We start from the raw sequence: 27700 nt of genomic DNA, 5'->3' as shown, positions 1-27700 counted from the left end.
CACATGGCGGGTTAGCAGTACCCTCGTATTCAAGGGACTCATTTCTGGGAAATGTAATGCCCCTGCAGTCAGCAGTGCCACTGCATGGCATGATACTACTCACACTTACACATTATGAGCCTGCTCCTGACCCAAATCTTCAGAGATTTAAAAATACATTTTTTTTCTTCATACTTATCTTGCTTCCAAACTTTCACAGGATGGTCTGTTCCTGGATTTAAGCCCTCATCTTTCAGTACAAAGGCCAGAAGCCTACTTTTTTGTTTGTTTCTATATGTATTCTTTCCATGACATGGAAACTGAAATTCTCAAACACAGCTTCTTGACTTCATCTACATCAGACTAAGAAAAGCACCAAATATTGTGAAATTTGCAATTAAATCATAAGAAGTACCAACCCTTCACACACACAAGTGATAAAAAAGAGTGTACACAGACAGACTGGCTCAGTAACACATAATGCAGGTCCTACAATCACCATGCTGCTTTCTCACCTGAGCTGGCACCTCAGCCAGTAACAAGCACAAAAGCTACAAAGTAGCAACAAATTTCAAACTGAGAACATTTTACGTCTTTTGTATTTTTATTACATTCATTTCCATTACATTTATTCCCTCCCCAGATATACAAGGAAAGTCAACACATCCTTTGCTCTCTGGATGCTGGGGATCATGCAGTAACATGAATGCAGTGGTTTTCTGATCCTCAGCATCTCACTACACCGCCCCACCCCTGCCCCAAAACTACCTCATGCTTTATGCGTAAATCGAACACCAACACAGGACGCGCAGGTACAATCTGAAAGGCCTCTCTATAGATGAATGGCAGACACAGCTGTGGCCCTGCAGACAGGGCACAAAAGCGTGCAGCATAAGGAAAGCACTGGACACATGATAGCATGCTCAAAGCAGAGGATGATATTCAAAGAGGAGCTATACTCAAGTTCATGGCATCTTGGCTCTTCTTATGCTCCTTTAACATCTGCATTTAATTATTTGACCCTTGAAGTGAGCTGGCACCTGAAAGCCGCTTCGGCTGAGCCTCTGGATAGATCAGGAAGCCCGTGAAGGTTATGTACTTGCCATGGTTGCTATAGGCACCATAGCCATCGTGCTGATGGCTGTAGAGCCAAACCGTGTCCCCATATTGCAGAGGCAGCATGATACTCTGACTCTGCATCTCTCGCCTCTTGGAGTGGTTGTCATCATAGATCATGGCCTGCACCTCATTGTGGTTCTTCATAAGTTTCACAGACATAGTCTTAAAGGGCATTTTGCCAATGGTGAAGGAGAAGTAGTACGCACCAGGTATACGGCATGAGAAGATACCAGTGGAAGAATTGAAATCCTTTCCAATGTTCACAAACTCTGTGTCAAATGTGATTGGCTCGTGCTGGGTTTGCTTATTATCTGTCCCCAGGAGACTCTGTGAGCGGGCAACAGAAAATGCAGAACGAGGGTCTTGTACCCTGTTTGGTTGATCAGATAACACGTGTCGCTGTGAAGCTTCACTCTGCTCTCTGGGAAGCTGCTGAATTTTGTGAGGGTGTGGCCCCAGCTCTTGGGAGCTAAGAGCATTCTGGAAGAAGGCAGAAGTGTCAGGATAGATTAGGTAGCCATTGAAAGTTGTATAGGGGCCCACGTTGCTGTAAAGAGCATACTTGGGATCTCCATGTAAACGCAGCCAAACTGTGTCACCATAATCAAGCTGCAGCATGGCACTCTGGCTGGCTACCTTCCGTTCCTTGCGGTGATGTTCATCATACACAATTACTTGCACCTCATTCTTGTTTCTCATCAGCATGACAGATAAGTTTTTCTTTGGGTATTTCCCAACAGTGAAGGAGAAGTAGTAGGCTCCAGGGATTCGACAGCGGAACAATCCAGTCTTGGGATCAAAATCATTGCCAATATTTACATACACTTTGTCAAAGGTAATAACCATCTCGGAGCTTCCTTCCATGCTGCTGGTTCTGGCCACAGAGAAAGCAGAGCGAAATTCAGTACTGGTGTCTGCTGGGAAGCCATCTGTAGGAACAAAAATAATGCAGCAAAGGAAGCCAAAGAAGATCCGAGCGTTCAGTTTCATCATTGTATCTGAAAGAAAAAAGAAGCATATTTTAGCAGGAATACCACTAATTTACAGCTCATACACCAGTTGAAACCCAGATCTGTAGACTTGCTACGCAGCCATGAAGGTCTATGTCCAAGTATTGAGAAGTTTCCAGTGTGTTCTCTGAGCAGTGTATAAGACCATACCTCAGTTCAGATCCCAGCACCAGTCTTATATTTTCCTAGCAAGAGCTGGATCTTTTTTAACCTGTACTCATCGGAAGAAAAAGAACCTCTTCCTTTGAAAGCCTGATTATCCTACGGTTTGTCTGCAGAGCACTGTGTTGCTCACAACGCAGAGGGATCTCAAAGCCTGTTGGGGCTTTGCCAGAGCCCCCTTTTGTTGTGCTTTTATTTGTAAGGATGAAACAAAGCCCTACACAAACCCTGTATTATATGACTGAGATACAACTGAAGGGCAGGGAGAAGAGGACACATGCTCTAGAGATTCCCATGCAGATGCCATTGCCTTGCACTGCGCTGGCTGTTTCACAGGATGTGGAAGCTAGAAGCCAAGTTGTTAGATCCCATTATTCAGACTTCAACATGAACCTGTGAAGAGTGTAAAGAAATATGAAGAACAGGGAATATTTAGGGAAGGAAGACAATGGAGAAAATTATTGAAATAATAAAAAAGGGAGGAAAACAAAATGGTAAATAAAAGGAAAGTCTCCTAAAGTATGCAGTTCCTGAGAGAGAATTAAAATCCCAAAAATGGGGAAACAATCTGGATAATAGACCAGACATAAAAAACTTCTTTGACCCTAAAAAGAAGAGGGATAAATTAGGAGCTAATAGGATTTTCTGTTTCTAATTTCTGTGTTGTTTTTTTTTTTTTTTGGACTGAGGCCAAAAATTATCTATTAGTGCTTTCAGACTGAAAACAAAACTGCCAGTCATTCCAGTGAGAAGCGCCTCTCTCTGTCACCTCTCTGTGCTTATTAAAATATCATTCAGCCTAGGAGGCAGCTGCCTGGTTTGCAGTCTGCTCCATCTGTCACCCTAGAACTGGTGCCTTGCCAGCCTCCAAACAAAGAATTCACAGACCAGCAGAACTGGAGCAAAACATGCAACTTACTGGGGGGAGGGCTGAAGACAAATCCTGAATTTAAAAGGATAAAGAGGTAAATATTTGAATCATCTGAGATGGCCTAATAATAGAAGCAAAGCAGATGGAATCCACATAGACTGTGAGGTGGTAATGGGATCCTATTTTGGCAAGATATGATACCTAGCATCACTCACCAGCAGGAATTCAGTTTGACCTACAGTCCGTGCTCTTTCACACTTAAGAATAAAACTGAAATCTGAGATGCAGCTTTAATAGATATGAACCCAATGAATTAGATTCCCACTTAACTACATGAAAATGACACACTAGCAAAGACAAAAACAAATATCCATCCATGTCCTAATGTTACATTAGATTTCTTCTCTCACAGATACCTGTAGCATGGCTCTCTGCCTAATCAGGGATACTTGTAAGATGAAATTTGTCTTACAAGTTTATCAGTGATGGCCTGAGCAAGGAGAGTCTGCTGATCAGTGATAAGATTGAGTGAGGAGGGTCTGCTGTTCTTAGTGTCGAAGAATATGAGACCAGCTTGACCAAACTATCAAACCCACCACAAGGACCTGCAAGACAGAGGCTCCCTGACTGAGGCTGGGAGCAGCAAGGATGTGCAGGTCCTAATATGGAAGTGAGAGTCAGAAATGTTGAGCAAAAGAAACTAAAGGGCTGCTACCATCCTTTCCAGCACAAAGCATATTTTGTGGAGTAAGCCTGATAACACATAATCTAAAAAATGCATATGACTGACAGTGAATCCCTTTATGCTATAAAGGCCAGTCCCACTTTTGCACAGCAAGGACTCCTAGAATACCTCCCTAAGGTGTGTGAAGATCCTTCCCTTGAGTGGGGATGGTTATTCCTCAAGGCTGAGCAAAAGATATTTGCCCATGGTTGTTGGCATAGGTAAGTAACATCAATCTCTACTTAATAATTGTTTTGTTAGCTTTAATATAATTGCTTCAATATATTTGCTTTAATAGAATTACCTCAATATTGCTTCAAAACCAGTGCACTTTACTAGTAGTTACAGCTATTCATACTTTGTTGTAAATTATTCTAATTAAGCTTTTTTTCCTAATCATTATAATTTTTGTAAGAAATTTAAATAAATCATTTGTTGTATATATATAAATATATTTGGGTTGCCATCCCTAATTCTGCAGGACAAAGTTGTAGAAAAGTACAATTACACCAGTTTAATTCTTTAGATATAAACCATTGATTAAGTCTGGGGTTAAGATTGGATCCAAATTGGATCCAGATTGGAATGAGCTGCACTTAGGCTCCTCTCTGAGAAGGAGTTTAGAAAGCAAGGGAGTCCTTTCTGCACTTTGTGACTCAATGGGAGGGCTTCTCTAACAAACTTAGTCTGAAGCTCACACTCCGCACATGACAACACCTCCGTATTTTCCTCCATGCCCCTGAATTCAGAATGTTTTTCCTGACCTAGCCTGCTTCTCCTCAACCCCATGGGCTGCACTGAAGGGTGATGAGAGATCTGACTAATGTCATACTGAGGCCACTTTCTATCATCTTTGAAAGGTAATGGAGATCAAAGGAGGTCCCTGGTTACCGGAGAAAGGCAAATGTTGCACCCATCTTCAGAAAGCACAAGTGAGACAACCTGAAAAACTACAGGCTAGTCAACCGGATAGCCCCTCACTTTAGTCTCTGGGAAAATAATGGAATACTCTTCTTGGAACGCATTTCTAGTCAAAGTACATGTCATTTAGCATATATTGTTCAACTGAAGGTAGATTGCATCTAATCAAACTGATTGCCTTCTTGTGGGAAGGGACCAGTGGAGATCACCTATTCTTCAGCAAGGCTTTTGTTACAGTTTCCGAGAGCATTCCTCTATCCAAGTTGTGATGTTAGATAAGCAGGTGAAAAACCAACTGGGTTATCAGGCTCAAGAATGAGTCCTTAATATTTAATTTCAGGTGTCCTCTTTTGTATTTTTTATCAATATTCTGGAGAGGGACACAGAACATTCACTGATCAAGACTGCACATGACACTAAAACAGATACTTGGAGACACAGCTACTATTCAGAGGGACCTAGGAGAGGCTGGCGTAATGGACTGAAAAGAAATTCAGTAAGGATAAATACAAATTCCTGTACTTGGGATGGACTAACCCTGTGTGTTGGTACAGGCTGGTGACGAACTAGCTGGGGACCAGTGCTACTAAAGAGGATCTATGAGTCCTGGAGAACAATAATTTGTACCTGAGTTAGTGCTGTGCCCTGCAGGTAATGAAGGCTAACACATTCCAGGGTGCATCAACAGAATGCAGCCAGTATCAACAGGCTGTGATTATTCCTCTTTAGTTGGCACTTGAGTGACTCCAGAAGAGGGCAGCCAAGATGGCTGAGGTCCGGAGCACCTGCCCTATGAGGAGAGGCTGAGGGCACTGGGCTTGTTTAGCCTGGAGAAGAAAAATTTTGGAGGGGTCTAGTAGCAGTCTTCCAGCGCTTTTAGAGGTTACTGAGATGACAGTGCTAGGTACTGATGGCTATGGTAGAGAATAAGAGATAATGGTCATAACATCTAAAGTGGAAGATTCGGAACATATATAAGCAGAATAATTCCATGCCATGCAACCATTTGCCATGAGGCATGTAAGAATGTAAGTTTGCCCAGAGAGATTGCAAAATCTCCATACTTGGAAGCTTACAAACCAGACTGGATTAAGTTGTGAGCAATCTGATCTGCATTCAGTGTTGGTCCTGCTTTCGGCAGGAGTTTGGACTGGAGAGGACTTACGTCATGATTCCTGATTCCATAACTGAATTCCATGGCTACTGCCTTCTCACTGTTGAAAATTCACTTGCTGATAACCCCAGCCGTGATACTTACATGGAAATAACCAACTAATGTCAGGTCTAAAAGACAGACTATCTTCCATCCAGCAAATTAATTTAAGAAAGCATTTTCAATGGAACTATTAATGTATAGCTAATTGTCATGCATCTGCTCCCATGCTGTCTTTATTTTTCCTTACTTTGTCACTTAGTTTATGAGTATCTCAGGGCAAAGACTCTCTCTCTTCCCATGTCTGTATAGCATTTGGCTACCGCTGCCATTTAAAAAATACTAACAGACCCTACCATCCCACCAAGAACCAAATCCCAAACTGTCACAAATGAGCTCAGCTTCTGATTCAGCAGTATAATTTTTGCAGAATGCAGAGTGCTACATCTAGCATGGCAGGCTCATACCAGCTTCCAGCTTAGAAAACTGAGACCTAAAGGCAAACTTATAAGGGCTATTAGATGTTTCTGATTCATACTTATCCATTGTTATCCCTGTGATCACCATGGTGTGGCTTCATGGAGAACCAGGATGACTGTGACATGGCTGCATGCTCTTGAGACAAGAAATCAGAGGAGAAGATTTGGCATTTGCATTTTTAACAACGAGTCTGGTTCTAAAATGTGCTCCAGAGCTCGCTGAGCGTATTCAGGAGTCAGGGAGTATACCGCAAGCACACCACTGCTGGTCAAAAAGCACAAAAAGACAAAACAGCTTAATAAATTATGCAGTGCCTCTTACCTTATGATCCTTCAAATGACATTGTTTCTGTTTGCAAGCTAATTTCTCTGTAATAAGGTCACTTATTAAATGTTGGATCACTTGGTACAGTTGCAAAGACCCTCTGCTGCTGCTGCCCCTTATTTATTAGCTCTTCTGGCAAATCATTTAAATTAAGCAGTTAATTATGTTGTGTTTCTATTAGCAAGTTGTTTCCTTCACAGCTCCCACTCAGCACTTTCAGAACTATTTAGATTCTTTTAAAAATAATTTAGAAAGCATATTAAAAAGTATCTAATAAAGTGTTACACTAAATCAGTCTAAGAATGATTTCCCAATCATTAGGAAGGCTCACCTAGCTACAGGGGTGCCATAAACAGAGGTAGCTCATGACCAACTTTTGGACTTGAGTGTTAGCATAGTACTTCTGAAAGATAAAGCTTCCAGAATGCTCTCTTGCTCCCCTAGAAAGTGTTTCTGATGCCCAAGTCTTTTATTGGTATAATTTTCTTCCAGCACAGAAGAGATAGCACCCGGAATGTGAAGCTGACCATGGACACTGAGATATCAGCCTTAAGTCTGATGCTATGGCATAAGTTTTAAAGCTGAAGAGTGAGGTGGAAGACCCAGGCTAGAGATGAGATATGTCATAGATAGCAGCTGTGTTATTCTCACTACACTTAAATATGAATCAGAGCCCTTTTCCCCTACCCTACCATTCCTTATTGTCTCAACACCACAGAAGTATGTAATGAAGCTAAGCAGACCCAAGGGATAAACCAGGTATGCTACTGCCTTTATGCTACCAACAGAGACAGCTGCCCACAGAGAAGTAGTCAAGAATCTAATTTTGGAATCGGAGGCACAAAACCCATGATGGAGCTAAAAAATTCTCAAAGGCACTGACATTAAATTAATGACCTGAAAAGAAGGGGCTAAATGGTAGTGACTCACATAGCAGAACAAGAGTTGCAAATGTTCCTTGAAAAGAAAGTCAGAATTCACCATTTGCATGACCCAGGAAATTTTAATAGCTTTGTGTTTGCTAGAGGTGATTTTTCTGTCCTGGAACAGAGTCAATCCACCAGTGAAAAGACAATCAGTTTTACTCTTCTGCTTAAATCCACAGATGTACAAAAGGACTTTCAACAATAGAAAGGTCACCCAATTTTTAGACTTGCAGGCCTGACATGCTTGTAAAACTCACAAGGGTTTTTTTTTATTCCAAAATACTAATTATCTAGATTCCCTAGTCCTACTTATGCAAGAGTCCTTTAATTTCAGTGGGAATTTCTGCCCAGAATATCACTGAAGAGATATGAAACAAAATTGAAGCAATGCAGTTGGATTAACTGTTAGTAAAAGGCTCTTAAATCCTCTAAGCTGCAAGAGCAAAGCCATGTTCTTCCTAGTTCTCACCCTAATATCAAAGGACAGTTGCAAATGTTTCAATTATTTGAATCAGTGAAAGCCTGTGTAATGAACATCTCTCTTGGACTATAGTTAGCAAGATTTTTTTCCCCAGATACCACATACTGTCTGTTCCACTCATCTGATACATATTAAGAACATCAGATAATGATGCAAATGCAATGTACCACTTCTTCCAACATCAAGGAGAAATTAATTGTAGCACATCCTCAAAAGCGAAATCTGTATAAAGAGTACAAGAGTAAAAAAATCAGAGATTCACTTATGGCTCTGGCCTTTCTTTGCTTTTGATGAATGTGGTTTTTTTAAACTTTGGAACAATCCTGAGAGATAAAACATTGAATGCTTTTTGGAAACTCTAAGCCACACTTTCAATGACAGAACTGTGTGGCATTAATATAGAAAGTACTTAATTTTGAATGTTTCCTTGAGTCAAGGGAGTCTTTTAACATAATAAACTAGCCTTTGTGTACTCAAAGATCTGTGGAGAGACAAAAAATATTTTGAAGTGCCTCAACTCTAGCCATACTGGGGAAAAGGAAATGGAGAGACTGTATTTTGGCATAAGCCTCTAATGTCAGCCTGCACCTCAGAATATGAATTAAACCTGCTATGTTTCAACCAAAGCCCTAACAACCCTATTTAAGCTAAAATGATGTTATATAAAATGATGTGTATTCACTGACCAAAATTAAATATGATTGTTCTGACATTAAGGTTTTTCTTAGTTAACAGAACTCAAGAAAATTTGTCATACATATTTGAAGGGACAGAGTGACACACTGTGTCTTCTGTTTTGGCTACTATGTATATTTAAAAATATTTTAATTTAGACAGAAAAAATGGGGGTTTAGTAGAGAAGATAGCTGAATAAACCCTAGATGAGAGCAAAGAGTTATTCTAACAAACTAATGCTTTAAAATGTAATATTTTTTTTTACATCCTTTTCTAAATGAACACATAACACAAATCTACCTCTCCACCACATATACACTGCTCAAGCAAACAGGACTAAAACTGTAAAGCAAAGAAACATACTCTAACACTGATCAGAAATGGAAGAACAGAAAACACTATTAGAATCTGTTAGTTTAAACTGTAGTTCATGAAATGTATTGAATACTATAAAGTTGTTCTGCACATGCAGTTAAACCAACTGTTGATAAGCAATCATTGAAATTACACAAGCAGTAATTAGTGAAAAAACTAGCCATTGCTGGAAATGAGTTCAATGACCAACAGCTTCTGTGAAACCAGAGGCCAGAGGAAACTGAAAACCACAGCCTGAGAAAGCCAGAGATCTGTTGCTGTGCAGTGTTTGTTTAACACTGCTACCTTTAGACATAAAACACTGAGACCATTTCAACAGTAGGAATTTTCACATGAATTCCATTGCAGTTACAGTAATGCAAAGTTAAAACCATCTCTTTTCTCACCCCCAAAACCCAATTTCCTTTTATAACCTGGTTTATGTGTGCATTTCTTTCTCCAGGTGGCCACAAGAGATGCTGAGCCTGTGGAACAAGGCTTTGTTGGAGCATCCCATCTCTCCAGCAGGAACTGTATTGCTGCACCAGAAGGCAAATCACAGTGGCATAAAGGATTAACGGAGAGTCTGGCCTGGAATACCAGGAGGTGTATTGATAGGTAAAAGAAAGTAACTGACACTTTGGCAGCATATACCATAAAGATCTCAGTTAAGACAGTGAGAGAGGAGGGCTCCAGAGGCAGAGTGCATGGTTCAAAAACTAGTTCTAAAGAGAGAGGAAGACACAGAGACCTTAGAGAATGGAGTAGAGGGCAATTTTGTTGTTCCAGGTGGCTGGGCTAGAAGCCATGTAGCAGCAAGACTTCTTCACAGAAGTCCTGGGTTTTTTTTGCTTTGACCATAGAAGTAAAACCATATAAGGCACAAAGACACTGCCAGAAAGATTGTCCCAGCAACACACCTGTTTTGTTTTAAATTTCTCACCTGGCTTAAGATATTTAAACTTAATATCCTGGATGGGATGTTAAAGACATGGACGTGTTGGAGTGAGCCCAGAGAAAAGCCACAAAGATGATCAGAGGGCTGGAGCACCTCTTCTATGAAGACTGGCTGATAGAGCTGGATTTGTTCAACGTGAAGAAGAGAGGCCTTCAGGGTGACCTTATTGCAGCTTTCGAGTTCTTAAAGGGGGCTACAAGAAAGCAGAAGAGGGACTTGTTACAAGTGATAACACAAGGGGGGAATGACCTTAAACTGAAAGTAGATTAGATATTTGCAAGAAACTCTTTACTGTGAGGGTGGTGAAGGACTGGAACAAAATGCCCTGAAAGGCTGTGGATGCCTCATCCCTGGAAGGCCAGGTTGGATGGGGCTTTTAGCAACCTGGTCTAATGGAAGGTGTCCCTGCCCATAGCAGGGGGGCTGAAACCAGGTCATCTTTAAGGTCCCTTTCAACCCAAACCATTTCATGATTCTATAAGTCTATGAAATAAAATGGTTTTATTTCATCATCTGACAAACTGAAATGAACAAACAAGATCCAGTTAGTACCACAGCAGTGCTGCAAGAGAATGTGAAGAGGAAGGTTATAGCTATACCATGAGAGACCGACTTAAGAGGCAATGATGAAGAAAGTTTATAAGTGTTTCTGGGTTGGAGACAAAATCTGGCAAACTAAGAAAAATGCAGGTGGATTCAGCATCACAGACTACTGTTGCCATTTTTCTCTTTTAGTAAGAGTTTGTGTGGGAAAAAGATGTTTTTTTCCCAATAACTAATGGAGCATGGGGAAATGAAAGCGTTCATAAAGAACGAAAAAGCTGTTTAGACAACTCCACTGAACACAAGCTTATTAGTAGGTTTTCCTGAAGTGGTGGTGTAGCTCACATCCTTAGGGACATTTAAAAAAATAAAATCTCTGCATTAAACTCAATTAGGTAAAATGAGCTGTAAGTGACAAAGTGGAAACACTAGGCAGGCAGAATGACACTGGAATCAGTACTCTGGAATCAACTCAGATTCTAACCCCTTTGTTCTTTCTGTTTTATTGTGACACACCATGGCTCTTTCTAGTAGTTTTTCTACATCACTTCCAGTGAAGAAAGTTTAGCTCTCAGGAAAATCCCCACTCCCTCTGTTAATAAATGAAAGTCTTAGAAACAGTTCAGAGGCTATGGGTAGGTATTTACTGTATTTACTATAGACAAATATACCTGCAATATAGGTATTTGATTTTTGTTTTTTTGAACCACACTTTCCTCTATGCATCTAAGCAGCAGTTTTCTTCAGTGCAGCTGAATGAATATTTTCATCCTCTGATCACGCTCACTGGAAGAGGAGGTTCCTGGGCTGTTCTCAGAGTCGATGCTGTATTTGTCAATTTTCTTTCAATCCTTAATTGTAACAAATATTTATAGACATTAAAGTAAATGTCATCAAGATGAGAGTAAATATTCCAGTTAAACACAGGATGTATTGGCTTTGCTTCCTGTTCCATATTGCCACTTTCATTCCCATTACCAGTCATCGAGCAGAATGGTACAGCACCATCAGTTGGGCAAAATCTTGCAGTGATTCTTTCATGTTCTCCTCTCATCTCCTCACTAAGAATGAAAATAGCTGTTATTAGTAGGTTTATTTGTCCAGGAACTAATAGGAACCTGTGGAATCTGAGTCCCACAAAGGTGCACTAATTAGGAAAGTAATTTTGACTGCCTATATATTACAGGAATTGTAACTTTTGTGTAATACCTTCCTATTGAAGTCTGTTGTACTTGAAAGTGAGCTGATATTACAAGAGATATTGGAACCTGTGGTGTACTCTCAAGGTTTGTTCATTGTCCTCTCTGTGATGGTTTTATGTCCTCAATTTTCTTTTTGTGAGTCAATGCTGCACTTTGTATCAGCCAATACATGATTTTAATTTAACTGCTATGTAAGGTTCTAATCAAACAAAAAACCCAAGTTTTAGATTTTTCTTTTCTGTTTTCTTCTCTAGCTGCATAGCCATACCTTCTCTTTCTCACTTGAGCTGGCAAATAATTATCATTTTTTTCTGGAACTCTGTGCCTGCAGAAGTTGCTTTCAATCCCTTCCATACTCACTGGAATGCTGCCCTCCAGTCATAGCTCTAAGACCCGTCACATCACCCACCTGGGTAAAAGCTAGAGGGAATATGCTGGTACTTGTTGGTTGATCATCAAATCCAAAGTTAGGATGAACCTGTGGAGTCCAGCAGTTGTCCCCTAAGGGAATTAATGGATAGCTGAGTGCCAGCTGGGATTACACACAACGACAACAAAAAGCATTTTTGTTTCCCAGTTATGTCTGAGCTCATGGCCTGCTAAGAGCTGATTTAGCAATGCAGCCAAAAATTTTCACAAGTTGGGTAAATCCGGTTCCCATCTTGATTATCTGCAGTTAACAAAAACTTTCAGAAAGGCTAAGACTCATCTTCTTTTGCTTGATAAATCACATTGTAAAACTATGTTTCATCAACGGAAACATAATTGCTTTGATCATTTCATCCATCAAAGGCTTCACTATAATATACTTTGAGAAAATGTCACATGCTACTGAGTGGTATTTTCCGACGGTAGGCTTTGCAAATCCATCTGAAAAACCTATTTGTACTGGGGCATTTGCCTACAGGAATGCTGCTTTCCTTGCAAGTTTTTTAGCATGTCTTGACAGGTAAGGCAGGAAAACATGCTGTCTTTTAACATCTGCCATCAAACTCAGTCAAAACCCCACATTCATATCTTTTCATGACCTGCTGTTTCATTACTGTAAAGAAACTCAGAGAACTCTGTGAATTGCACTGCATTGCTGCTCTTCACTGTCAACATGCTGCAACATCTCAATTTGGAAATTCACTGAGCTCTAGTTTAGTGAAGAAAGTGATAAAAGGCATTAAGATCTGTGTATCTTTCATCTCTGCTCTGGCATCTTCATTTCTGCCCCTCCTCCCGCTGAGTCAGGACACAGACCTGGAGCTGGAGAACAATCATACACTCTGTAGAGGCCAGTATTATTCCAGAATCAAAACTCTTTTTGGGGAAAAGGAGGTGTCAGTCAAAGTACACATACATTAATAAGTCTCTCCTCTGGTTCTGTTCTCTAATTGTTCAACAGGATCATAGGATCATAAAATGGTTTGGGTTTGAAGAGACCTTAAAAATCATTTAGCTCCAACCCCCTGCCATGGCCGGAGACCTTCCACTAGACTAAGCTCCACCCAACCTGGCCTTGAGCACTTCCAGGGATGAGGCATCCACAACCTCTCTGGGCAACCTGTTCCAGTGCCTCACCACCCTCATAGTAAAGAATTCCTTCCTAATATCCAAGAGAATCCTCTTGATTTTGTACCCAATGAATTGGTATACAGATTGGGGAAAAAACATTGAAAGAACAGTCACTGGATGTGAATACCCTCATTTTTGTCGCCAGAGAGTGTCTTGAGACAGAAACTTCCCCTGGGTGGTACAGAAGCCAGTGAATAAAGAAACTCTGCAATACATACAGTGATCTTCAATATCACTTGCTTTTAAGGAATCAGGTTTATCCAATTCTTGACCCAACAGCATTCTTTCTTACACAATTAAGAGCAGGAAAGGAAATCAGCAGGGCTAGTCATCATCATGTTTATTAATACTGACCCTTTACAACCAGCAATGTGTAGTTCCCCATTTCCAGTGGTCTTTCCTGCCAAATCCTGTAACAAGACCTCTCTGAGGAATGTCTGTAAACAGCTGTAACCTCAGTCCTTTCAATTTTTTAGCCATTTTACTAGCAACCATTTCTCAGAATGCTACAGCTGTCGAAAATGAGACATCCCAAGACTGTGAATTGATAGCTGATATCTTCAGGAAAACCACAGTTTCTGCTTCCACTTTTTAACTCTGAGTATATTTTGGTCCATGGATTTAATCAGCTTGTCATCTTCTTCAACAGGGAACTGTGAAGTTCCTCCCCAAAACTCCATACAAGTCAAGTTTTCACAGTGTGCTTTTGAATGTGGATTTTTCTGTGACAATCTGACAGAGAGGTGCTGCTGCCTACAATGCAGAATCTACTGCCCTGGCTGGAAGAACAGAGAGAAGCATTTACTGAAAAATCTCCTCAATTCACACAAAGCTTTACAAAGTTTTTCCCATATCTGCTTTCTAGCTTTATATTGTTTCCAGTATTTAAAAAATGCCAGTCCCTTCATAATGGCAGTAGAAATGCTTGTATGACTATTTCTGTAAAACTCCATCTGCACTGGGAAGCTGCTGGCAAAGGCTTTGGCATTACCATCAAAAAGTGCTGCTGGACACTGCTGTTCACTCATCAGTTCCTCATTCACAGTGAGGAACCGCTCAGTGCCTGTCAAGTGTTCACAGATTCCAGGCTCATCTGCGTGACCAGCCAGTTTCCTCCTAGGCAGAATTGCCTTTGACAGCTTGAAGCTGATGCCTTTGATTTTTGCTTATAGGAAAAGAATTTTGCTAAAATACTGAAATAACAACTGCAGCAATGCACTGGCAGGTTTTACCTGACTTTTAGACCCTAGCTGGACATAATATAAAGAACATGAAGGATATGGCTGCTCTAACCCCTGTTATGCAGCTACTTTATTTAAAGCAGGGTTGGATATCATTACTTTGCATTAAATATGCAGCTCATAACGAGAGAGATGCCATTTGCAATAGCCTACACAATTTCCTCACAATCACACTGAGGAATTCCACTCATGCACCCTAAATCCAAATGTTCATATACAGTTCGTATTTCAAGCCAGTGCTCCCTCTATTTAAATTCTTTTAGTCCCCTACCTTCCTTCTAGCTACTTCTGCCTAATACCATTCTTTTTCAAGACAATTATCAACATCTTCCACCAGGAGATTACTATCTGCAGAACACCCTCCAGTATGTTCAGTATTTTTCTGCACAGTCTGTTTCAGATTTCCTCACAAATTTCCTGGAGAACAACCCTCTCATCTTGTTGCCTTCTCCTATTAATAAACATGGGATTTTTTTTTTTTTTACATTGGCTATATTTGCTTTATTTGCTTCCAGAACCACCTTGTTCCAAAGCTAAACCTCCTTTAGCATCAGATCACAGTAATCCTTCTTTTGGATACCCTTTCTGTCTCCCAAATAAAGAAAGCAAAGGGAAGAGTAAGAAAAGGAATGATGAAATAAACTCAGGCAATGCAGTACAAGCTAACATGAGGCACTGCTCAGTCCTTGGTTGGAAGGGATGTGAATTCACTTTGAAATATCTGGGGCATCGAGTCACTGGCTTTCTAAGCATATAATTATTTTTCCCAAGGTGCTCCAGCCGTAATAGAAGATGGGGGCAGGGGGTAAATCAATCAGAGCTTATACAGTGTTACAGCTTGTGCTTATATGTCCCAGAGTAAATCAAAATATGAGGGTTTCTATCAACTTATGGATAATACCAGTGTAAGACTGTTTAAATTACAACAGATTATTGTGCTAATATGCTACAGTTCACTGAATAACTGCTCCGTGAAAACAGCCTTCTAAAAAGCGCAGCCTAATTTTTCGTTTTCTCCCTGTCTTGTTCATTCAACACAGATTCTTTCCAGCAGTTGCTTTGCAGCCTTTCAGTCCCAGAGAGTACCTCTTTTCATAGAAAAAATTCCCTATTGCCTGTATGGTATAAAAACACTTCCACTCCTCCAAGTATGTCTTTAACTTCTCCAAGAGCTTTTCTTTTTGTCTGAGTGGAAAGGTCTAGAGCCTGAGGAGAGAGAAAAACCGCTCTGCCTTTAGGGGACTAAAAAATTATTTGGTTGGACTCAGAATGTGTTCTATTCAGGATCTTATGTGCAGCCCACCACTGCAGCATACAGAAGAGTTGATCATTGTTCTTATATTTCTTTTTATCTGTCTCCTCACAGAGATCCAGGATTCCTCAGAATGCACAGGGGACTTTCTGTTCCATTTATATTAAATAATATATGTTAAACCATGAATACTAGAAGACCTAGATTTTCTTTCCCTGGAGAAGTGTCTAAAATATAAATTGTAGAACTATGCTTTATTTTATTTCTATTCTGAATTTCATTATTTTATTTCATTTTACCTCTAAAAAAGCATTTTTGGACTACAGTCTTTCATTCAAGGAGTAAAATACTAGAAGAGTTTGTATCTTCACTTCAGAGAATCTTACTAACTGCTAACACTCATTCATTTTTCTTTTTCCATACTATTGTTTTCAAAATTTATAGACTCAGTCAAGTCTCTGCTCCAGAGAAATCAGGAAGCCTCATTCTCCATGTCTTCTCCGAAAAGAGAGACGTCTTCTGATGGTCTTCTAGAAGCTCTTACTTTTCTTTCAGACTCTTTTCAGAAAGACCTGGTCTGTGGTTTTGGTGCTGTGCTATCCTTGGGCATCAGACAAACATCAGAATAGGGTCAGCAGACTGCTTTTATTTTGCTTCCACAAAATGATCGTGTTGCCTTTATAAAATGATAGAAGAACTGTCTAGAAGAGAACTTAAAACATTAAATAGTCCAAGGTGCTTTCCTATGATAGGATAACTACCCTTATTTGATTCTTCAGAGATAATTGTCTAACCTGTTCTTAAATGTCTTCACAACCTCTCTAGACAGAATATTCAAGAGGTTTTACTTTCCTAGGTCCTAGAAAATTATCCTTGTAGTCTACAATAATCATTCTTTCTGCTATTTCTTGCTTTCTGTTCTGTCCACCATAACCCCAAAGAAAAGATTGTTCCCTCCTCTATTTTGTATCTAAAGACTGTTATATTTCGCTGTCAAATTTCTGTTCTAAAAAATTTCAGTTATTTCAAATCATCCTGCAGGTCACATTTTTCTGACCTGTGATGAGTCCTGCTGCCCTTCTCTCAACTCTCTTTGATTGAATTGCACGTCTCTCAAAGTGCAATAACCAAAACTTTGCACAGCTTCCAAGCTGAAGCTTTAGCAATGCTGAACAGACCAGAGGATTTCTCACGTCTTCCAGGCTTCCAATGTCTTTTACATATCCTAGTAAGATGTTTGCCTTCATTTGCAACAGCATGACATTGACTCATATTCAGCTGGTGATCTATCATAACAGATTCTTTTCTGCAGAGTTGCAACCTAGTAATTTACTTGTGTCTTGTGCTTATGCAGTTGACAATTTCTGCCTTACTGCAGCATCTTGCTTTTATCCCTACCAAATTTCGTCCTGCTCTTTTCCGAGTAGTGCTTCTAATTTGTTGGAAAATTTTTGAATTCTAATCTTTTCCTCCGGCATATTTCAAGTGTCACAGTTTCATGTCCCTGGAAAATGTGATTTACTCACTCCTTAAATTACCATTCAGGTCACCTAAAAACACTGAAGAAAAGCAGATCCGGGACACCCCGACACAGCTATCCTATCAGTGTTAAGCAGTTTGTGACCTCTCTGAAGGACTGGCACAGACTAAAAGCATACAGATTATGAGTTCTGAATCTTCTGATATTATTTAAAGAAGATCTGCCCGTTCAGATAATCATGTTTATTCAGTTTATAGCCTCCTTCACCTGCTATGCCCCATGGCTCACCAAAGTAAATATTTAAATTAATGTGTAACCACAGTCAAGAATCTCAACTTTTACTTAAAACAAAAACCAACCCCAAATTAAATCTCTCATGCCACAAGTATCTTTTAATATGTAAAATGAACAAAAGCTAATGCTGTCAAACCTGCTGGAATACCAAAAAAATAAATGGGAAAGATGTGACCATTTCTCTTAATTGACTTTGGGATATATTAGAAATGACATAATTTATTACATTCACTGTAGTTACAAGAATAAACTTCAAGGGCAGCACCAAGGCAGTTGGTTGATTTCAATGGACTAAACATTTTCTTTGCATCTGCTCTTGACCAAAGGACTGCAGGATCCTTTCCTTGGAGATTAAATGCCAGCCATGATGGTCATAAGCAGGCACATAACAGAAAGTAAGCCTTTGTGTACATTGGAATAGTGATGATCTGGTATTCCTCCTGACAACAGAGGCTTGAATCTCTCATCTAGTTTTGGCTCTTATTCCAGTAAGCATTACCATAATCTCCCCAGATTCCTTAACCAAATACAGACAGTTTTCCAGGCACTGTGGCTGAGATCCTGGCACAGCAGAAAACATGCATGGTATGAATTAATCAGCTGGAGGGTGAAGAGGAAGAAATAGGACTTTACGAATTTTTACTGTTTCCTGATGGAGCCCTGGTAATCAATTATTAGTCCCTGGAGTAACACTCACTGCTTGCTCTGTGATCATCTGATTCTGGCGGTGTTACCTCTGCTGGAAACCTCAGACCTTTGCTTAGATGCAGCAGGAATCCCTCCTTTGTTCTCTAATCTGTCTGGAGGAAGCATGCAACTAGAGAGCAGCTTTACAGGGACAAGAAAGCACTCGGGGTAGACAACGGATTGACAGAGAGCCAGCAGCACAGTAATTGCATATTACTGGCTTATCTCATTTGAACATCAGGTAAATTTCCTTACCAAGAAAAGGGTCAAAGGAAAAGGTAAAGGAAAGCTGAAAGGAAAAATGAAGTCCTGACTTTACTTCAGCTTGTACAGGTTGGCCAATGGGATCTATACTAAATTTCTGTGCTTCAAAAAAGATGTCAGAGCCGAAGCTTTTAATTTTTACTGGGTGAAAATAACAGTCAGTCTTTCAAACACTGTATGATGAACTAACAAATTGCTAAGCCTTAATGTGTTGTCCAAGACAGTAGAAAGATCCTTACTCCTACAGACTAGTCAGTAAATTGTAATTCAGTGAAACATCATTTTCCTTAACTGTGCATCTTGGAGTAAAATCCATACTTCATATTTTGGCGTTTTAAAAGGATGGGTGAATGGAAGAGTTCAGGAATAAAACCCACCAAATCCTAACATCTGACCTCAGATGCTGATAACAAAGTCCTGGACTTCATAACTTGTAAGACTCTAGCAATTTTAAGCCCTATTTTTTTTCTTTATTCTCATTCTTAGGGTCAATGCAGAGATGAGTACCTCTTGGAGGGAGACATTTCTCAGCTGAGAATATTATATTCTCAAAGGTACTCTCCATCTTGGAAGTCTACTGTCACTATCAGATTAGTTTGTTTCAATGCTCTCTGCCTACAACTAACCATAAGAATGTGGAAATTCTGGCAGAAGGACAGTGATCTCTTGGAGGCTCACTGCTTGTCTGCTTCCCACTAGCACCCAGTTCCACTAGCACTGGCCTCTTTTTCCTTTGGTCTTCATATTACAGGGTGCTCTGCACAGAAGGTTCAAACTATCTTGTCTCTTTACACCTCTGACATACCATGTTTCTCACTGTGCCTGTTTTCATCCGGGTTATTATTTTATACAAAAGTTGGTGTTCCAAGAACTGGCGTTCAACAGTCAGGCTTGCTGCTGTTCGGCAATATGTCTGTTATTAAAAAGGAGAGTATAAAAGCTATCACACACCTAATTGACCACGGGTCGCAGTGTAGTTATCCCGTTTTTCCATAAGTATAGCTGCTGCCACTGTGGGTCCACCCAGCCTCATGTATTTGGAAAATATGAATGGTTTGCAGTTTATCAGTGGAGAGCACAGCACAATGGACAGATGATCACACCAGTAAACATAAATAACAACAAACAGGGTTCCAAGTTTGGGTGTCAAATCTCTGGTTCCAATGTATTTTATTTCTGCATCTGTTTCTTCATCTACAAAATAGCAAATGTCTACAACAACAACAAATTATCAGATTTAAATCAATTCTATATCAAAGCCATAGGTTCTCCACTATAAAAACCAAATGTACTTTGAAGGTATTGGTTCTTCCAGATGGAAAATTCAAAACTCATTTGCAGAGCCTAGTCCACGAACCATTCAGTACTCTGAATTACGGTTTTTTAGAGGGAAACAGAAGGAATGTAGAGGGTAATGTTACCCTACCGGGAATCCTTATGCTTCCTTGACATACCTTTCACTGCTACAAACTAACCCTTAAAAATGGCTAGACAAGAAAACAGCTGCCATATGCCTAGACAAGATTGCAGCCTCATTGGCAAACTGTTTCAAAGTCTTATTACACATCATGTCCCTGGAGAAGAAGGTTGCAATAGCATCAGAATGAATAATTGAAGCACAGCTCATTCAGTATGTGCATAAACTGAAGGGTCACAATGCTGCCTTCTAGTCAGCCGGCATCGCAGAAACTCACCCAGTGTCTAATAGAAACACCATCTGGAAATACTGACCTACTTCCCTGGGAGCTTTTTGGGAATGGGTTGAAGAGATGATGGTGGGATTGCCAAGTGCACAGAGAGGGATTAAACTAGCTCGTCTAACAGAAAATTGTACATTACAGAATCAGTTGCATATGCCACTCTTGGGAAAATCCTTGATATTCAGTTCCCCCAGGAGATTAGAGATCCATGGAAGATTAATGCTATTTCCCACCTGAGTAACTGCCTCTGTGGAAATTTTTCAGGATTCTCTTCCCCATGGCTGGTCCCTGGGAGGTTTTCCAACCTCGGCTCCGTGTAAAGTGGGGCCAAAATTTCATACCTTTTCCCACATAAACTCTAGTCATTTCATATTGGAAATAAAATGGGTGAGGGAGGATAACTCGGGCATTTCCCGCTTTTGTCCAGCCGCTCAGTGGGAAGGGAGGGTGCTCAGCCCGCGCCCTGCCCGCCGCCCCCGAGGCCAGGGGCTGGAAAACCGCAGCTGCCCCGAGTGCCCGCCTTCCCAAGGACCGCGGCGGCCGCCGACAGAGCCCCGACGGCCCCTCCGCCGCCGCCCGGGCACCGCTCCGCACCGGCGGCCTCCCCCCGGGGCCTCGGTCCCGCTCTATCGCCCCTGTCCGACCGGGGGATCCCATCTTAGTCCCCGGCCCTGCAGGTGCAGCCCGGCCCCCGCAGCAGCGGCTCCCCCGGCACGGTACCTGCTGCCGCCCCGCGGTGGCGGCTCCGCGGCGGCGGGGTCCGAGCGCGGTGCTGGGCGCGGTGCTGGGCGCGGTGCTGGGCGCGATGCTGGGCGCGGTGCTGGGCGCGGTGCTGGGCGCGATGCTGGGCGCGATGCTGGGCGCGGGGCCCCGGCGCTGCCTGCGCACTGACAGCTCGGGAGCCGCGGCGGCGGCGGCGGGGGCCGGGACTGGGAGGGGGGCTCGGGCACCCGGGGCTCCGGCGCCGAATCAGTGACGGGAGGAGGGCCCGGGGGCGGGCGGGAGAGGGGAAGGGGAGGGGGCGGCGGGGCGGAGGGTCTCGGAGTCCCTGTCACCGCCGCAGTCCGGTCGGTCTTCGGGAGGCTGCGGCGCCGGCGGGCGCTGCGTACCAGGGTGGGGCGTGTGAGCACCCACCCGGGAAAGGGCGACGGAGCGATGCGGCGGAGTGACAAAACCGGGCTGGGCTCCCTGCTGCCTTCCCGGGAGGAGAGGGCGCAGGAAACGAGCGCCGCGGGACTATGCACCAGCCTTTCATTCAGCACAGTGGCGTCTGCGGCGACAGAGGGAAGCGGGGGAGCCCGCTTCCCTCCCGGGCAGCGGTGTGGGACCGGCCGGACCGCCCTGGGGGTGGCGAGGGAAGAGCCCAGCGCCCTCCAGTCCCGGGCTAAGCGACCCGGGACAGTGCTCCCACCCCGGCAGTCCTCGGTCAGGTCCATGAGGGAGAGCTAATAGCCTTAGCTGGACCAAAGGATGTAACTGGGGGAAACGACAGGGTTTTGACTACCCGAGAGCATGTTCATGTCTGACCTTCTGCTCTGGAGATTTGTGAGTCCCAAAGCATGTCTATAGACTAACTGTTATTTGGTTCATCAAAAGCTTGTCTCTCTCTAGGAAGCTTGGCTTGCCTTGGATCATCACCTAACAACAACAAGGCTAGTACTTGTTCCTTTGAAGGCTGCCATTGATTTCTGCTGACAGCAAAATAGCAGGCTTTTCACATTCTGGTTCTGTGTTGAAGAGCAAATTTGGGGTTTTGTAAAGCGTGTTTATTGTTAGTCCTGTAAAATCTGATGTTGACTTCCAGAAAGAAGATGTAAAGGTCTGAATCTTTAAAAAGTGTTCTAGCTGTCCAACGCAAAAGGTCTTTCACTCTCCTATACCCGGCTGCTCTGAGGGGAATTTAAATGGCATTATACTCTCTCGGAGTACAGATGGGGCACCAAGTAATGCTTCTCCTAGTGAATAGTCCAACCTTTGTTGCCCTGTGTTGGCATGCTCTGCTTTCCAACCTCCATCTCCACTTACCCTCTTGTGACAGACACCAGTACTTTCCCCCGTTGCTGTAACAGACACATTTGAATCAGTTTTTACATAACCCCTTTCCCCTTCCCTCCCTTCCTCATGAGGTGTCAGAGTACACAGTACACCCATGTACCAGTCACAAGGCTGATCCCTACAATAGAAAGAGAGTGGGGAAAAAAAAGAGAAAGAAAAACTAATAGCTTTCTTCAGAGAGAAAGAGGACCGACAGATGGAATGATCAGAAAGTCATTTGCTTTTTAGTGCAAGAAGGCAATTTCTGGCATAACGAGAACTTCACTCAATAGCTTGTCTAACGTGGTGTGCACATCATACCAAATACCTGCTACTATGTAAATCTCTACCCATTGTCCCTATGTTATATCTTTCATCTTCCCTCCTACAGAGAAAAACAAAGGTGTTGATGACCGGCAGAATGAGACATGAGAGAGTTAGAAACTAACCCTCATATGGGTCTGATAACAGCTGTCAGATGAGCAGAGTATATCCTGCATGGGCTCACACCCAGCTGGTACTGCTACCTAAACATATTTTGTGCTCTCTTAGCTTCTTTACACATTTCAAAGGATAGATTACTCAACACCCAATTTACTGCTCCTGCAGGAATGAACGGACCACTAACTCCCAGGAATGAGAATGCTCATCTTGAACATAGCCTAGACAAATATATTCCTTTTAATCATCTGGGAATGATAGCAATGATAAGTAATTTATCAACAGTATGATAAATTACCCTTCTAAATATGTATGTTGCCACTGGGGTCAAACTGATTCAGTACTAGGATACTACAGTATTATAAAATAGACCTCTATTTTGCATTGTCCTGTGTAGTCCCAGTGATCTGTGCTCTGCTCTGCCTCTGCCAACCAGTTTTTCATTCTCACTGGGGCAATACTGGTACATGCTTCCTCTGCCGTGGCTGAGGAAAGGCAGAGGGCTGAGAAGTGAACTGTGCTTCTGAACCCAGTAGCAGCCAATGGATTTACTGCATCTCTCTGGAAAAGTGTTGAAACAGAGCAGAGCTGCCTTATCTGAAGGTTCCTAGGAAGGAGGCGGGAGAAGGGGGAGGTTTTGTGGCAGAAAGGAATACACTTCCCAAAAATGGAGAAGACCTTCTAGTCCCGTCTCATACTGTTGCCTTCACCGCAGGTCAAAGTCTTTTCCACGAGGGTATATCCCTTGAAGCCCCATTAGTGCACTGGAATGCTCTTTTGGTGTTAGCATTATGAAAATTTTCATGGCGTAACTCATTAATAAATGACAGTCTTAGAGGTGTGAGGATCAGTATTACAAAGTTAAAGACTCCGTGGAAGAGGATGTTCATATTTATTTTACATAAAAGTGATTTCAGTCACTTGCACTGATCCATTCCTATTTCACATATTCACTCATACTCATAAGCATCATGACGTGTGTCTGTGTGGTCTGCTCAGGACCATGGTGTGTGTGTATGTGTGTGTGTGACACAGAGAACAGGGGACACAAGCTATTGAGTCCTTGATATGCCTTTTAGGTTTGTGTTGACCAGGCATAACAAGCTGTAATTTTGACAAACTATTTATGTCTCCTGGGAGTTAAGCAATCATTATGGCATGTTTATGGCCTCAGTTTTGCATATTTCATCCTCCCTAACTCTTAAACAAGGCTGCTGCCCATCATCTTTTTTTATCATTCTGAGTACCTTTGTTGCAGCCTTCCTGCTGAGAGAAAAGGGATGGGGCATGTGACATATTGAAACCTTGTTCCCATTCTCCTATTATCAGAGCCCAGGCTTTCTGCTGTTTTCTTTGATGTGGCTGTATTGGAGTGCAAACCTTCTAGTCTTGATGCATGCATATTCCTTATTACCTGTTTTATTGCTCTTGATTGTACCCTTGATGATCAATATGTGCCATATTTGTAATCCTTTATCTGTATTGTATCACTATAAAGATGAGAAATGTCAAAGTAAGTAGTGATTCAAACAAGCCTAAGAATTAAAAAGAATACTTCAAGAATACATAAAGACTCGCTAGTAATTAAACCAACTTATAGTGGAACAGTGTAAGGCTAAAAGAAATAAACCTCTGTGGTCCATTTTTGATGTGGCAAAAATCCTGCATCAGGCTACTGCTGTTTATATATTTATTACTAACCTGAAAATTAAATGATCAGCTGTTAGCAGACACTGACTCGACTTACACTAACTGTAAGTCAAGTTAATGTCACTTGACTTACAATGAAATCTCACCACAGCAAAGAACATCATCAATTACTATCATGGGTAAATAACCAACAGGATTTTTTGAGACCCCCACCTGCAAATCTTTTTCTTGGAAATGAGGGGAGATTTGGTGAGCTTTGGTTTGGTTTGTTTCTTTTCGTGGTCTGGGTTTCTATGATTCTGAATAGCCTACTTAAGAGAGATATGCATATCATTTCTTTTAGAATAATTCAAAGCTTGAGCCTTGGGGATCATTGATCATATCAGGTCTGGACTGTTTTGTAATGACAGAAAGCCAAGTGGGGAGATATTCTGTGTTTGTTGAAGTCTGGAGTAGGTCCATCTGGAAAGGTAGGTCAGAGGGAAACTGTGATTACTTCTGTAGAGGAGTAGCTCTATGCCATGTGCATGAATAAGGAGGGAACAACATCTGTGAAAAACGCTGGATGTGCTGTGTTTTCCTTCTTTGCTAGCTGAAAGAGATTCTGGGTGCATGTGGTGCATGCCAGCAGAAATGCAGCATAAGTTATGTTCATGTGATTGAAGTGTAATCTTGGGTACAGTGGGAGTAGATTGATATTTCTTGAATTACTACATTGGGTATCGCTGGCAGGGGTCAGAAGGAAAAAGCTGAAACCCTTGTGGCTGACTGACAGCTTATGACATGTGGCAAAAAAAATCTGGAAAACACTCAACGTATCGAATAGGTGTTAGACTCCCAGCAAGACACCTTGCAGGAACTTGTCTGGCAAAATGTAACAGAAAGTTTCAGGACATACCTGATGGGACTTCTTGCAAGAAGGTGAGCAATAGCTGCTGGTAACTCCATGAAAAAAAGACAGATAAAGCCAACAGCACAATGATAATAGGACATCATGCTACAAATTTGCTGTACTTGGTAGACATGAATGCTGATCTTTTCCACTGGACAAGCAGCCAGGAAGACCCAAAATTGACAACATAAGAGGAATGTAGGAAAAATATTGTTTAAACTCGGTGGATGGAACACATAAGGTGTCAAAGAATTTAAAGACATATTTCTCTGCTTGTCTCTGAAAGCTAGGATCTGAGAAACAAGAATAATTAAAAAAAATTGCAATTCTTGATGATAAAAAGAATTTTTATATAACTGACAATGCTGAAATGTCAGAATGATTCTCACGACTGGAATGTTGAGGATTCACATAACCTGTGTAAGAAGGAAGGCATGTTATAATTCCATGAAATTTGAAGTTCTGAGAAGCATTTCACAATGACCAAACATTAAAAGAATGTTAAAAATTCTCCTGAAAGAAACTAAGTATTTGAGTCTTTGTCCTTCTTCCTTACAAATATTCTGGAAAATTTATTCCTTTCACATATCAATAGGATATAAGTGAGTATCAAAACCAAGTCTTTAATGGCTATATTCAATAATATTTTCCCAATATCAGCTTCTAAAGATGAAGATCAGTTAAGAGATGTGGACAGGAAACATTAACAATACCATTGTACTTGTATCCATTCAGAAGCTCAAACAAACCCCCCGAATTTGTTAATAGTAATTATGTAAGAGAGAATAAATTATTTCCTTGGTACATAAATATCTTAACTAAAGTGGTATCCATTGACAGCTGAGTTCAGATTATTATCAAATGATAATAAAATTTGTATGAACTTATTAAAACACATAGATTTCTTTTTACTATCTTTTATATACAAATGAAGATAGTATAATTCTTTATTTTACGCACACAATAAAACCATATCAAAATCTTCCTTTCCATAGTGTGTACTTATATATATGTATCTTCGCTTTTCCTGCAAGTCCCCTGAATTAAATTCTGAATTATGGGGACATTTACCCACAGGTAAAATTACTTTTCATCTCTGAGCTGTCTTGCTGAAAATCTGAATATTAAACTCTTCATCCTCACTCCAAGATATGAATCAGAACATGTGTCAAAGAAACGGAGAAAAAATTCTACAGGGTTGATCAACCTTTTCAGTAACTCAGTTCTTCAATATTTCAATTTGACAATGTGCATATTATGAGAATTCCACCATATTCCTAATTTCTATGTGTGTTTAAGGTTTGTTTCTTAACATTTTTTAAATTCTGTAAATTGACACATTTTTATTACTATCAGCTCTCCTTTAGGCATCCTCAGGACTCAAGATCTCTCCTTATTAGTTGAAATTATAAAACAAACACTCTGCCAAGTGATTTTTACTGATAACAACACACTTGGGAAATTCTGAAGCTCTGTGAGTATAACTGAACAAATGTAAGCAGTGTTGGTCTAAGCAGTAACCTCTAACCTTTTACATTTTTTTCTTTCCCCTCAGTTGTGTCCTTAAATGTTTCTGGATGAGTTCACAGACCCACATCAGGAAATGGATACATCTGGAAAATAGTCTAAGAAAAAAAGGACCTAAATGAGGTCACCTGAATGAGGTTCCTGGTCTTGTTCATTGTGCATTTTCACAAACTATTGTCCTGACATCTGTCAGAAATCAGTCATGGGCAAGGACAGCCTAAAGCAGCACTGCCAACAGATGAAATGTTTGTCAACTGGCACCCTCGAACACTTACACAACCTGCTGAGAAGACCAGGTTAGGTCTCTTCATAAGGCTTATGTAAACCTTCTGGTTGTGCTTAGGCAGTTCCTTCAACTGTCTTACACGGCTGTAAAATCCCCCTGTCTCTAAATCTGAGCACAGGCCAATGATCAGCATGCATAAACACCCCAGCTCTTCAAGACAGCCCTTTTCACTTCCATGGTTCTCAGTTTAGCACTTAACTGTGTCTGTTGAAATAAGCTACCAGTCTACATGTGTGATAAGTCACATTATTTTGAGTCAATTATGACAAAACAGAAGTGTCTGCAATCACCCCTTTACACTACTGTGCCCACTCAACAGAACACAGCCATAAAGTCTTATTTCTTGAGTGATGATTTCTTTACTATTTTTGATTTCAAACAGTGCTGGAAAATAGCAGCATCCTCTTTCCATTCTCTGTTAAAACTAACTTTGATTGAATCCTAGATCTTCATGACAAAGTCCAAGGCATTTATTACATGTATGTTTCTGAAAACAATTGGTAATCAGAG

The 27700-nt window shown here is 41.2% G+C and overlaps 1 protein-coding gene across 2 annotated transcripts; it reads right to left on the bottom strand.

The window, feature by feature from the left end:
- Positions 1-564: 564 nt before the first annotated feature.
- C1QTNF4 (C1q and TNF related 4) lies at positions 565-21172 on the bottom strand. Of its 2 annotated transcripts, XM_027719645.2 has the most exons (3): positions 21081-21163; positions 10123-10330; positions 565-2096 (listed from the first exon to the last, which is right to left on the bottom strand). In XM_027719645.2, the coding sequence occupies exon 3, from the start codon at positions 2089-2091 to the stop codon at positions 988-990; it is 1104 nt and encodes a 367-aa protein (XP_027575446.1). In that variant the 5' UTR covers positions 2092-2096; positions 10123-10330; positions 21081-21163; the 3' UTR covers positions 565-987. The 2 variants fall into 2 exon arrangements, with proteins under 2 accessions (XP_027575446.1, XP_027575445.1); XM_027719644.2 differs by lacking the exon at positions 10123-10330 and having other exon boundaries at positions 21081-21172.
- Between the last annotated feature and the right edge of the window lie 6528 nt (positions 21173-27700).

This window comes from Pipra filicauda, unplaced genomic scaffold, assembly GCF_003945595.2.
Source record: "Pipra filicauda isolate LSUMZ 115617 unplaced genomic scaffold, ASM394559v2 scaffold133_size2016399_pilon, whole genome shotgun sequence".
Classification (NCBI taxonomy): Eukaryota; Metazoa; Chordata; class Aves; order Passeriformes; family Pipridae; genus Pipra; species Pipra filicauda.
Note: the sequence above shows the minus strand (reverse complement) of the source record. Positions and strands in the feature narration are given on the sequence as shown.

What these genes read in the sequence shown, in the direction of transcription:
- C1QTNF4 (XM_027719644.2), bottom strand. Translation starts at nt 2,091, where the DNA reads ATGATGAAACTGAACGCTCGGATCTTCTTTGGCTTCCTTTGCTGCATT.